The sequence below is a fragment of the Chiloscyllium plagiosum genome, unplaced genomic scaffold (genome assembly GCF_037043375.1).
Source record: "Chiloscyllium plagiosum isolate Xiang-an unplaced genomic scaffold, Cpla_swu_hap1 HiC_scaffold_41, whole genome shotgun sequence".
NCBI classification, from domain to species: Eukaryota; Metazoa; Chordata; class Chondrichthyes; order Orectolobiformes; family Hemiscylliidae; genus Chiloscyllium; species Chiloscyllium plagiosum.
Window position 1 is genome coordinate 40,598,421 of NW_028270179.1, and position 14,059 is coordinate 40,612,479.

At 44.6% G+C, this 14,059-nt stretch overlaps 1 protein-coding gene across 1 annotated transcript; it reads right to left on the reverse strand.

Annotated features, from left to right (window-relative positions):
- Positions 1-341: 341 nt before the first annotated feature.
- LOC148138251 (putative G protein-coupled receptor 139) lies at positions 342-1,825 on the reverse strand. Its single transcript, XM_087981904.1, has 2 exons — positions 1,681-1,825; positions 342-1,243 (listed from the first exon to the last, which is right to left on the reverse strand). The coding sequence occupies exons 1-2, from the start codon at positions 1,823-1,825 to the stop codon at positions 342-344; spliced, it is 1,047 nt and encodes a 348-aa protein (XP_087838030.1).
- Positions 1,826-14,059: the final 12,234 nt, after the last annotated feature.

Below are 14,059 nucleotides of genomic sequence, written 5' to 3' on the forward strand. Positions count from 1 at the left end.
TGTGTCCAGTGCTAAAGCTGCAATGAGATTTTATTCACATCTGTGTCTAAATATATTCAAACTCATATCTTAATATAACAGATTTGTTTCAACTGTTTAACTTAATTTATTTTACCAATAAACTTCGCTGCATGGTTTAAAATATCTGCATTGTCTGACTGCTTCATTCAGAGTCATCTCAGTGAAAACGAAAAGCAATTCAAAACGTGTTCTATGGAACCAGGTGTCAGTCTGGGTGCTCAGCGGTTCTGCTGCTTACGGTCATCACAAACTAATATAGAATTGACGTTTCTCTGGAATCAGAGGTCTTGTGCTCCGCTGATGCAAATGCATTTGCCTCCTCATCGTTTCATGACACTTACAATCAGAACGAAGGGATATTTCACCACATTTTTCAACTCCCTTCTGAACATAGTTTGGGTCACTGCATAAATTGCAGTGTTGGTGCAGCAGCTCAGTAACTGCAACATGAATCCCAATTCTTGCACAAAGACTGGTATATGCATAGTCACTCGTGCAACAAATATCATGCGGGTATATATAGAAATCAGCATTAACATTGACCATAACAGGATGAAATTAGCAGAGATAACAAAGAGTAGAATGATGGATTTCCTTCGACTCTCCATCTCTGGGTCTCTGGGACTCTCCCCGGTGCTGCGATTCCGGAGTCTCATACGGGCTCTGCTACTCACCAAAATGTATCTGACGGTGAATGCATTGAGCATCAGGATGAGGACAAATGGGACACATGGTGTTAGAATGTGATGGAGAAATTCAATTGCAACCCAAGCCTTTGAATACCTGACATCAGTTACAACACGGCAGAACCAAGGCATGTTCTGAAGTTGATACCATTCTGTCAACATGAAATACCAGAAAATGTTCTTCAAGCAGCTCAACGCAGTCACTATTAACAGAACAACAGTGGCTGTTTTCTCAGTGCAATATTTAGTTTTTACTTTCTGGCAACAAATGGCCACAAATCTGTCAAAGGTGAAAGTGACAGTGAACCAGACAGAACAGTCAGTGACTGCATAAAGCAGGACAGCGTGTATATTGCACACAGGGATGTGAAACATGAAGGAGAAGCGTTCCCGAAATGCAGCAGGGATCTGTCTCAAGATCAGGTCCAGTATGACGACCAGAAGATCCGCAACTGCCATGGCCATCAGGTAGTGAGTGATACACTTAGAAAGACCACACTTTCCCCGAGACATAACGAGAATCGTCAGTAAGTTAACTGTGAGGAATGAGAAAACAGTGTTGAGAAACATTCAGACTCAATGCAAGCTTAACTGTTTTTTAAATGGATTGATAATTGGCGTTTCAAAACGCATTAGTCTATCCAGCCCTGACGTGATTTAGTCTGTCCATTGGCTGCAAAAGAGAGTCAATGCATTGGAACAAAATTAACCATAAATTAATATTGACATATTGGGATCCGCAAATAAGGAGCACCACGTAACTCGATCGTGCAAATTGGAGAATTAACTCAACTTCAGGGTCACATTGAGACCAACATACAGAAAGTGAATTCAATGCTGTATACACTTTGGTATGGAGATGTGCTTTATCTTGAAAAAGTGACAGCAGTGAACAAAAGGAACTTAATTTCAACACCATCCATACATTTCTCATTAATTTCCCCCTGTTAATAGTGGAGGTAGATATACTCACCAGGAACTCCAATTGCAGCCAGGACGGGATAGTAGCCAGCTTGAGCGATCTGTAGTATGTAATATATCCGATCGGATAAGGATAATGGGAAGAAGCCAACATAATGTTCAAGCATATAATACGCCCAGGATATACTCCGTCCCATTGCTGTGAGATTCCTATCTATTGATCTCAGGTTTGACTCCATTGAGGGAACACTTCAGTCTATTACTGTCAGATCGTGGTCTCGCCTCTCCTCTCTAAAAGATGATCCCTGTTAATGTCTGATGCGATGTTCCCGTTGACAATATGTGCTCGACCATTGAAAGATGTTGCTAAAATAAACAGGTCTGTGAACTCTCCAAAGGCACAATTAGGATCTGCAGGGATTGGGATTAATTCCAGTCATTGAAACAAACAGGTTTGGTTAACACCTTATGAATCTTGCATTTTGTTTTTAATCCAAACACACTTAAGTTGAAAGTTAACTCAATCGGACTGCGGGTACAGTGGTGTGAGGGTCACTGAGGGTAGGAAATGTTGCAAATCTCTGAGGATCCCAGGTCAACCCTCTTTTGATCTGGCACAGTGGACACAAGATCACGTGATTACATGATTCCTGAATGGGACAGTTCTTACCCTTGATCCATAGATCAGCCATTGCTAGTGATGTCTGGAACAAATATGCAAACACATATAAAGATAACCCATTCGATTCTCTGTGGGAAATAAAATGACTTAATTTTTAATCAGTAAGACCACATTGTAAAACTTTCTGAGAGGGCTGAGTATGCATTTTGGGGTGGAGGGTGAAAGGTGTGGGAGTGACAATCACTATTGGTTTCATGCTAATTTGATAACAAGTGACACAAGCATCATCCGAATATGTTCAATGTTTTCCCTATCACTGAATTCCCGAGCATCAAAATCTGTCATTTACCATTAAGAGATAATCAAACTATGGTCACGTGTTGTACAATGCAACGAGCATCACCGAATCACCACACTAACAACATCCTTGGTGTTACCATGGAGAGACTATCTAACCTTTGCTCCCTTGACGTTCAATCGTTTTACCAGCACAGAATCCCCTGCAACTATCAACATCGTGGGGGGACCATTGAAAGAGAATCTAACCATCAACGTCTTGAAGTTCAATGGCGTTACCATAACTGAATCCCTCCTCCTCCCACTATCAACATCCTGGTGGTTAGCATTGAGCGGAAACTGAACTGGACCCAACCTCATGTCAATTCTGTGGTTACAAGAGCAGGTCAGAGGCTGGGAATCCTACAGCGAGTAACTCCCCTCAAACTCGCCCTCCCACTCCCTGACAGCCTCTCCCAGTATCGAAAAGGCATAAGCCAGGAGTGTGATGAAATTCTCCCTACTTGCGGGATGGGGCCAACACTGAAGACGCGCAACACAATGCAGAACAAAACATACCTCCTCCCCTGCTCGATCGAGCCTTTGATCTCCACCTTCCCAAATACTCCCTCCACCACCGAGGCACAGCGGCAGCAATGTGTACTGTCGACAAGACACACAGCCAAGGTTTCTTCAAGAATACTTTCCAATCCGGCCATCTCTACCATGACTAGAAGGATGATGGAAAACTCAAGCTCAACGTAATGTCAACAGACGCTCCCTGCACAGTCGATGTTCAATTGCAGTAGTGCGTACTATCTACAGGATGCACGTTAGAAATTCACCAAGGCTCTTCCTAATAAAAAGCTACTTAAATCGAGAAGGATGAAGTGCAACAAACAGAAGGGAACACCACCTCCTGCAAGTTCCCCTGCGATCAATACCACACCATCCCGACTTGGTGCAAGAGCAGCTGTTCCTTCAGTGTGACTGGAGTCAAATTCCTGAAGCTCCCTCCTTAACGGCACTTTATTGAGTGTCCCGACATCACACACGGGGAATGCAGTATTTTGGGTAGGGAACATGGATAACGTACGATAACTTAAGTTAAGATAAATTGAGATGAGATAAGATAAGACAAGGCATGAAAGCAGAAATTAGCGCATTCGGACCATTAAGTCTGCTTTGCCTTTCGGTCATGGCTGACCAGTTTTTTCTTTCATTCTCCCGTTTTTTCCCAGGTAAATTTTGGTGTTACCACCCTGGGAAAAAGACTGATTATACATGCTCCTCATTATTTTACGTCGACTATCTGTTGCTCCCTAATGCGGTCTCCTCCACATTGATGAGACTGGACCACTCCTCGCAGAGCGCTACAGGGAACATCTCTGTGACACCCGCACCAATCAACCCCATCGTCCCATGGCCCAACATTTCAACTCCCCCTCCCACTCTGCCGAGGACATGCAGGTCCTGGGCCTCCTCCACTGCCGCTCCCTCACCACGTGACGCCTGGAAGAAGAATGCCTCAGCTTCCACCTCGGAACGCTTCAACCCCAGGGCATCAATGTGGGCTTCACCAGTTTCCTTATTTCCCCTCCGCCGACCTTACCCCAGTTCCATCCTTCCAGGTCAGTACTGTCCTCTTGACCTTTCGTACCTGCCAATCTCACCTATCCACTCCACCCACGCCGCTGGGCTATGACCTCCATCCCCACCCCCATTCACCTATTGTACTCTTTGCTACCTGCCCCCACCCTCCTCTCTGACCTATCACCTCCATCCCCACCCCATTCACCTATTGTACTCTTTGCTACCTGCCCCCACCCTAGTCTCTGACTTATCACCTCTATCCTGAACCCCACTAATCTATTGTACTCTTTGATACCTCTACCCAGCCTCCCAGCCCACACCCCCACACCATTTATCTCTCCTCCTTGCAGGCTCCCTGCCTCGATTCCCGATGAAGGGCTTTTCCCGAAACGTCGATTTTCCTGCTCCTCGCATGCTGTTTGACATGCTGTGCTTTTCCAGCACCACTCTAATCTCGCTTAGATCCTCATGATATGATCTATTTTTATGGCCCGCACCCATCCATCGAAATGACCATGTTTAATTCTTCTGAACTCTACGTAAGTCTGACCTGGTTCTTTCTTTATGTTTCTGAACCGCGATCTGTACGCTTCTGGTACCGATTCATAAGCACTCAAGTATCCTGTTTGACCTCTTCATAATTTTTGACCACTCAACTAACATTGCGGCAAGTACTTCATGAGCTTTGCCTCCCAATTTAGTCTGAACTAGCATTACCCACAAGTTCCTGACCATTCCATCTGCCTAGCCAGCTTTCAAATGAAGTTAACAAGTCTTCAACCGCTTTCACATCAACATGTGACAGTGTTTTAACATTTTCATATATAGTGCTACCTCTCTCTTCATTTCTATCCTGTGAACGTGACTTTACTGGTAATTTGCAACTTCTGAACCTCAAATTCTCTCTCCACTTCTCTTTCCTCTCTCTCTCTTTCTCTCGCTCTCTTTCTTCCCTTGTACTCAACTAAGAACTTTCCTACCTTCCTTTGTCCTCTCTTTCTCTCATTACTTTCTCTCGCTCTTTCTGTCTCTCTCTCTCTCTTTCTATCTATTTATCCAACTATCTATCTAATGATCTATCTTTCTCTCCCTCTCTTCTCTCATGGCTCTTCTTTCCCTTTCTTTATCTCCATTTTTCCTCAGTTGTAATTTAATTTTCTAACTCTGTGCACTTGTCTGTTTGTCTGACACACTGAAGTGCTTTTCTAACTCCTTTACAATAACAGCTTTACTGTTGTCCCTGGTTAAACCTAATTCTAACCTACTTGCTCATTCTAAAAGTATGACCTTTCTCTGACTTTCCAAACTTTCCTGGCACATTTAGGAATCATCTTCAAACCCCAGAACGTCTATTGCAATCTTACGACTCAGTTTCCTCACTTATAAATTAACCAACCACAAGTAACCAAAATTAATCAAACTATGATTTATTTAACGATCTAGGACACTAATCGACAAGTGTTGAAATCTGATGAAATCTTTTGTCCCCAAATCTATTCAATCTGTCAAAACCTCTGATTGAATCTGTCTAAACGTGTCCAAATTACGGACCTGAGACCTCAGGATGTAACAAGACGGTGTGAACCCTTTGTTAATTAAACCAAGCCTCGTATTCTGTTAAAATATGAGTGACAGAGAGCTCGCAAATTCCACTGTTTAAAGAACATATCATCAATTTTTTCTTTAACTCGCAAAGTGAGCTTTAAACAACTCTTAGCCCCCTTTCTCTTAACAGCTTCTTATCTGCAGACAACTCTACAACAATATACTGTTCCAATAAAAACACTTATATAAATTGCATCAACTTAATTTCAAGACCATCCAGCAGCTGTCGTCTCTGGTGCCATTATGGGGAAGGTGTGATGGGTTGCAAGTGGTTACGGGGGAGTGTAGGGGTTGGAGGACGTTACAGAGATATGGAGAGTGAGGGGCTGGAGGAGGTTACATAGATAAGGAGGAGATGCAGCAGCTGGAGGATATTAGAGAGATAGAGAGCATTGGAGGGATTGGAGGTGGTTACTTAGATCAAGAGGGGTGTGGGTACTGGAGGAGGCAACAGTGATAGGGATGGAGTGTAGGGACTGGAGGGGGATAGAGAGATAGGGATAGGGTGTCGGGGCTTGAGTGGGTTACAGAGATAGGGAGGCTCTGTCGGGGCTGGAGAGCGTTACAGAGACAGGGAGGGGGTTGGTGCTGGAGGGGGTTACAAAGAGAGGGAGGGGGTGTAGTGGCTGGTGTGGTTTACACAGAGAGGGAGGCTGTACAGGGGCTAGAGAGGGTTACAGAGATAGCAGGGTGTGTAGGGACTGTCGGAGATTACAGATATAGGGAAGGGGTGTAGGGGTTGAAGGCGGTTACACAGATAGGGAAGTGGTGTAGGAGCTGGCGGGTGTGACAGAGGTAGGCAGGATTGTAGGGTCTGGAGGAGGTTATGCAGGTAAGGAGGGGTCCAGACGCTGAAGAGAGGGTTACAAAGATATGGAGGTAGTGGCTGTTGCATGACAGAGATAGTGCAAGAGTATAGGTGCTGGAGGATTTTGCAGTGATAGGGAACGGATGCAGAGTTTGGCGGATGTGACAGTGATTGGGACGGGCTGTAGGGGCTGGAGGCGATTGCTTTTGTACTGGAGGTAGGGCCTTTCGGAGAGTAGTGGAACACAAGGGTCTTGGAGTTCATTTTCACAGTTTTCGGAAAGTAAAGTCACGGGTAGACAGGGTTGGGCACACTGGCCTACATCAGTCAGTGCACTGAGTATAAACGTTGGGAAGCAGTGTTGCAATTATAAAGACATTAATGAGGCCGCACTTCGTAGTATTGTGCTCTGTTTTGTCACCTTGCTAGAGAAAGGGTGTTCCTAAAATGGAAAGAGTGCAAAAGAAATTTACAAGGATGTTGCCAGGATTCAACGGTCTGAGTTATATGGGGAGGTTAGATAAGCTGGGGCATTTTTTTCTATCGAGAGTAGAAGACTGAGAGAAGACATTATAGAGCTTTATAAGATCAAATGAAAGGCATGGATAGGATGAAAGAACTCAGTCTTTATCTCAGGGTTGATGAATTGAGGACTAGAGGGCATCAGTTTAAAGTTAGAGGGGAAACAATAAAAGGGAATCTGTGGGGCAACGTTTTTTACACAGAAGGTGTAACACGTGCGGAATGAGCGACAGGCAGAAGTGGTTGAGGCGAGCACATTAACAACATCTAAAAAACATTTGGACAAAGCAAAATATGGATAGGACAGGATTAGATGAATATGGAACAAGTGCAGGGTAACAGGATTAGCATAGATGGTCGGCATAGACCAGTCTGAGCCAAAGCACCTGTCCTTGTGCTGTAAGACTCTATGAGCCCATGACTCTAAAAGCAGAAGCTTCTTTTGCACTCTCTGACAAAGGTACTTGCCAGTAACTGCAAAGTATCTCCAACTTTGTGATGCACGTGGTTTGCCCCACTTTATCAACATAATACTCCAGCCTTGGAATTGGGAACGAGTTAGATTGAATCACAGCATTGAAATTCCAATAATCTGTGCCGAAACATTGATTACCATCAGGTTTGTGAACCAAAATGGTCCAGAAACTCCATTTGCCTTGAGTCATCTCTATGATGTCTTCTTGGAACATTATTTCCACTTCAAAGAACCATAGAGTCCCCACAGTGTGTAAACAGGCCCTTGAGCCCAACAAGTCCCCTGAAAGGTATCCCATGCAAACCCATTTCCCATTACTCTACGTTTACCCCTGTCTAATGCACCTAACCTATGCATCCCTGAACGCTATGAGGAACTGGAGGAAACCCACGCATACAGGTGGTGAATGTACAAACTCCACACAGATCATCGCCCAAGGTCGGAATTGAGCCTAGTTCCCTGGCTTTCTGAGGCAGCAGTGTCCAAACCCCAGACCAAAATCCAGGACCCGAGCCGCCGATCTGTTATAAAGTGAAGGTTGACTCCCCACCCCCACTTCTTCTGAGAATTAAAACCGAAACACCCAAGGAGGAGCACCTCACCTTATAATCTGGAAATAGACTACATAAAGTTGCGTAACCTGCTTTCACCGACATCTAGTGGTGAAATAAAATAAATCCATGAAGCAACTTCATTCTCAGTACGTACCATTTTATTAATCGAATTTAACTCAACTATTAATAATCTGAATAAATCCTCTCTAACTACTAACATGTTCATGAATAAAGTAAGATTCTCATGTTATTCTGCTCCAATAAATACAAGACCCACTCAGATAAAACCATACATTTATTCTCTCGAAATAAAAGTCAGGTTACGCATCCTCTGGAATGATCTGTGCTTTTTCCATTGATTCTTCTGTCAGGAATCGTCACCAGCTGTGTCATTGGTTCCGTTGTTACTTTAACAGTGTTTTAACTTTGGCATAGAGGAGGTAGTGAAAGCCAACGATTCTCTCTGGAGAGCTGAGGGCCGTTATCTCTCGTGGACGTCAACTCGCTCTTCGGTCTTTGACCAAATGACCCCTGCTTTTTACATCCTTGATGTTCCGTCAATATTTCTTGCAATGTGATGGGTCCCATGTTGTGAAAACGCATCAGATTTAAATTCAAGAGGTTTTTTTTTTGTTATCCACGGGCCTGTTTTAAACTGATTGGCTCAATCCAAATGCCTGTTGTCATGGCAAAGATGGCTGTTTGCAATTGCTCGGCCTTTTGGTACAAAGATTTAAATTCGGGTGGTTTCTGTTTCCTTGCAAACTTTCAAGCTGCAGCTTGCAGAAGGCCATTATAAATTTCTAATTACAGAAAAAGCACCATCGTTTAAAAGGACCAGGCAGTGCTTTCCCAATTTTATGAACACGAAATTCTAACTTCCTGCCTCCCAATCTACCCAGCTCTGCAACGTTATCCCAAAGGGCAAGACACTTTTCCCATTCATTGCAACGTTATCATAGAATCCTGACAATGGTGAAGGACGCCATTCGGCCCATTGTTTCCACATCGATCCTCCCAGACCTACCCCTAATTGTCACGCTGTATTTGCCATGGATAATCCACCTGGCCTGCATAGGACACTATGGGCAATTTAGCACGGCCAATCCATCCTAACCTGCACATCCCTGGGCATACAGGGAAATTTAGCATGGCCAATCCATCTGAATCTGCACATCAGTGGGCACTATGGGTCAATTTATCATGGCCAATCCACCATAACCTCTCCATCTCTGGATACTACTAGACAAGTAGCCTGGCTAATCCACCCTAACCTGCACATCCCTGTACATGACAGGTCAATTTAGCACGGCTAATCCATCCCCGCCTGCACTTCCCTGGCCACTGCAGCAGTTTTGCACTGCCTATTCGCCGTACCCAACACATTTTGGGCACTATGGGCACGGCCCAGTACTCCCTAATCTGCACATCCCTGGATTGTATGAGTTAGCCAGAGCACCCGGAGAAAACCCATGCAGACACGAGAAAGCTCCCTCCAGAGCCAAGACTCACTGTGCAGATATGTCACTGAGAGTAAGGGAGCAAGTGAGAGAAACTACTCAGTGTACTGATATCTCAAAGAGAGAGAGAGAGAGAGAGAGAGAGAGAAGGAAAGAGGGCAAGAGAGGTACAAATAGAGAGAGACAGAGAAAAAGATTGGGGGAGGGGAATAAAGAGATAGAGAGAGAGAGACGGAGAGAGAGAGAGAGTGAGAAATCCATGCTGACCCCACAATCCTAACATAAACCTGTTACTCCAGCCCAGAGCCTGTTTGGAACACATATCTCTAAACTTGCCAATTCATGCACTTCTATTCAAACACATTTAAACGTTCTTACTGTAAACAATAACCGCAAAAGCTAATTTTATATCCTTCCCCCCACAACTTGAAAATTTACCCCAGAGTGGAAAATTAACCCATTCAAGCGAAAAGGAACGAGTGTGTGTTCAGGTATGTCCATGGGAGAAGGGACTGAGACACATCAGTCAGTGTACAGATATGTCCCTGAGGTAGAGAGAGAGGGAGAGAGAGACGGTGCGGGGCAGAGAGTGAGAGAGAGAGAGAGAGAGAGAGAGAGATTGAGAGAGACAGGGTGAGATGGGCATACAGGCAGAGAGAAAGATACAGAGAAAGAAAGTGAGTTGAGGAGACAGAGCTAGAGAGTGTGAGAGAGAGATTTGGTGAGAAATCCATGCTGATCCCAGAATACCAACGTCAACTTGCCCCATCAGCCCCTGATGGGAACATGTTCCTCAAACCTTGCCAATTCGTGCACTTTTATTCAAACATATTTGAACGTTCTTACTGTACCCATACACACCGCTTCCTCTGCACGTTTATTTCTCACATGAACCACCCACTTGGTAAACAATAACGTCAAACTCCATTTTTAAGTCTTTCTCCTCTCAACTGGAAAATGCACTTAAAAGGGCTAAATTACCCCACTCAAGTGAAAGTTAACCAGTCAGGGTACAGATATAATGCTGAGAAGATAGGCTGGACTGAGAGACACCAATCACCAAACAGATGTCTCCATGAGATAGATAGATCGAAATATAAACAGAGAGAGAGAGAGAGGTAGGGGAGACGGAGAGAGAAAGAGAGAGAAAGTGAGAGAGAGGGGAGAGACAGAGAGTGGGAAAGAGAGGGGGATAGAAAGAAACAAAGAGGGTGAGTGAGAGTGAGAGAGAGAAAAAAGGGGGGGGGGGGGGAGGGACGAGAGAGACAGAGAGAAAAAGTGAGAAATCCATGCTGACCCCAGAATCGCAACGTAGAAATCTCCTACCAGCCCCTGCTTAGAATATACTCTTCTAAACTTTCCAGTTCCTGCACTTATATTCAAATAATTTTATCGCTCTTACTGTACCCACATTCACCACTTCCTCTACAAGTTTAACTCACACATGAACCACCCAGTTTGTAAACAATAACTACAAACGCCATTTATAAATACTTCTCCTCTCAACTCGAAAATATATCCCAAAGTGCGAAATTACACCATTCAAGAGAAAACGAAATAGTCAGTGTACAGTTATGTCTCTGAGAGAGACGGGGTGGGACTGAGTCAGTGTACAGATATGTACCTGAGAGTGAGAGAGAAGGGGGTGGGAGAGAGAGAGGAGAGACAGAGATAGATAGATAGATAGATAGATAGATAGATAGATAGATAGATAGATAGATAGATAGATAGATAGATAGATAGATAGATAGATAGATAGATAGATAGATAGATAGATAGATAGATAGATAGATAGATAGATAGATAGATAGATAGATAGATAGATAGATAGATAGATAGATAGATAGATAGATATGACTGAGAGACGCCACTCAGTGTACAGGCATGTCCCGAGGTAGAAAGATAGAGAGAAGGATGAAGCTGGGCACAGCGAGAGAGAGAGAGAGAGAGTTTGAGAGAGAGAGATAGAGAGTGATAGTGAGTTGGGGAGACAGAGAGGGACAGAGATTGAGTGAGCATTCTATGCTGACCCCAGAATCCCAAAGTAAACCTGTCCCACCAGCCCCTCGAGGGAACATACGCCTCCAAACTTGCCAATTCATGCACTTTTATTCAAACATATTTAAACAGTCTTACTGTACCCATACACACCGCTTCCTCTGCACGTTGAACTCACACGTGAACCACTGATATCTCCGTGAGAGAGCGAGAGAGAAGGGGAACTGAGAGTCACCAGTCAGTGTAAAATCATCTACCTGGGATAGAGAGGGGAAAGTGTGTGAACAGAGAGTGTACAGATATCACCCTGAGGGAGTGAGAAGAATGGAAATACACCAGTCAGTGTTCAGATATCTCACTGAGAAAGAGAGAGAGAGGGGACTGAGAGACACCAGTCAGTGTACAGACATCTCACTGAGAGAGAGAGAGAGGGGACGGAGAGACACCAGTCAGTGTACAGATATCTCACTGAGAGAGAGGGGACTGAGAGACACCAGTTAGTGTACAGGTCTCACCCTGAGAGAGAGAGCGGGAACTGAGAGACACCAATCAGTGTAAAGATATTTTCCTGAGAGAGAGAGAGGGCCTGAGAGACATGAGTCCATGTATAGATGTCTTCCTGAAATAGAGAGGGGGGGGGGGGGGGTACAAACTGACACAAGTCAGTGTACATGTATCTCCCTGAGAGTGTGTGGGTGGGGGGTGGGTGTGGTCAGACAGTCACTTGTCATTGTCGGCATATCTCTTTGAGAGAGAGAGAGAGAGAGAGAGAGAATGAGAGAGAGAGAATAAGAGAGAGAGAGGTTTATTGAGAGATACAATTCAGAATTCACTTACATCCCTGAGGGATTGCGCAGTGAATGAAATACACCAGTCTTTGCAGATATCTCACTGAGATAGAGAGGGACAGGAATAAACCACTGAGAGTATATAGATCTCCCTGATAAAGAGAAAGGGTGGGAGCGAAAGTGCGAGGGGCTGCAAACAGTCACTTGTGATTGTACGCATATCTCTTTGAGAGAGAGAGCGAGAGGTAGAGAGAGAGAGATTTAGTGAGACATTCACGCTGATACCAGAATCCCAAAGTCAACCTGCCCCATTAGCCCCAGTTTGGAACATATCCCACAGACTTTGCCAATTCATGCACTTTTATTCAAAGGTTCTTACTGTACCCACTCGCATCACTTCCTCTGCACGTTAAACTCACACGTGAACCATTGATACCTCCCTGAGAGAGTGAGAGAGAAGGGATACTGAGAGACAGCAGTCAGTGTAAAGATATCGACCTGAGAGAGAGAGGGGAAAGTCTGTTTACAGTAAGCGTACAGATACCACGCTGATGGAGAGAGAGGAATGGAAATGCACCAGTCATGTACAGATATTTCCCTGAGAGAGAAAGTAAGAGGGACTGAGAGACACCAGTCCATTCACAGATGACTCCCTGAAATAGAGAGAGAAAGGCGGCAGAGTGACACAAGTTAGTGTGCAGATATCTCCCTAAGACTACGAGGTGAGGCAGGCAGTCACTTGTCATTGTAGGCATATCTCTTTGAGAGAGAGAGAGAGAGAGAGAGAGAGAGAGAGAGAGCGAGAGAGAGAGATATTGTATTCAGAGATAGAACTCAGAGTACACTTACTTCGCTGAGGGAGAGAGGTGAGTGAAATACACCAGACTTAGCAGAGATCTCACTGAGATAGACAGGGAACAGAGATAAACCAGTGAGAGTGTATAAATCTCCCTGATAGAAGGAGAGGGGGTAGTCAACCCAGTATTCATTGCACAGAAATCTCCCTGAGAGCGCGGACTGTGAAACACCAGTCAGTGTACAGATATCTCTCTGAGAGAGAGAGGGAGAGAGAGAGAGCTAGAGAGAGGGGGCCAAGATAGAGGGGGGGGGGGGAGGTGAGAGAGAGAGAAAAACAGAGAGTGAGAAGGTGTGTATGTGTGTGCGTGTGTGTGCGAGAGAGAGAGAAAGTGAGAAATCCATGCTGACTCCAGAGTTCCAATGTGAACGTGTGCCACCAGCACGGACTTGGAACATATCCGTCCAACCACGACACCCCATTAACTTTTATTGAAACACATTTAAACGTTCTTACTGTACTCATATCCACCACTTCCTCTGCACGTTTAACTCAAACATGAATTACCAGTATGAAAATAATAGTCTTAAAAGCTCATTTTAAATCTGTACCTCTCCACTCAAAATGTACACTAAAGTGTTAAGTTCCTCATTGGACAGTGTCAAGATAGGACCCTGAGAGAGCGAGAGAGAGTGAGAGAGAGAGAGACAGAGAGGGAGAGAGAGAGAGAGAGAGTGTGTGTGTGTGTGAGAGAGTGGGGTGGGTGGGAAAGAGAGGGAGACTGAGAGAGAGAGAGAGAGAGAGAGAGAGAAAGTGAAAAATCCTTGCTGACCCCAGAATTCCAACGTAAACCTTTCCCACCAGCCATTGTTGGAATATATTCCTGTCACCTTGCCAATTCATGCAGTCGTTTCAAACACATGTAACCGTTCTT

Coding starts and splice junctions, on each gene's coding strand:
- LOC148138251 (XM_087981904.1), bottom strand. CDS start 1,825: ATGGGACGGAGTATATCCTGGGCGTATTATATGCTTGAACATTATGTT. Junction 1,244..1,680: donor GGCTGCAATTGGAGTTCCTG/GTGAGTATATCT, acceptor CATTCCTCACAG/TTAACTTACTGACGATTCTC.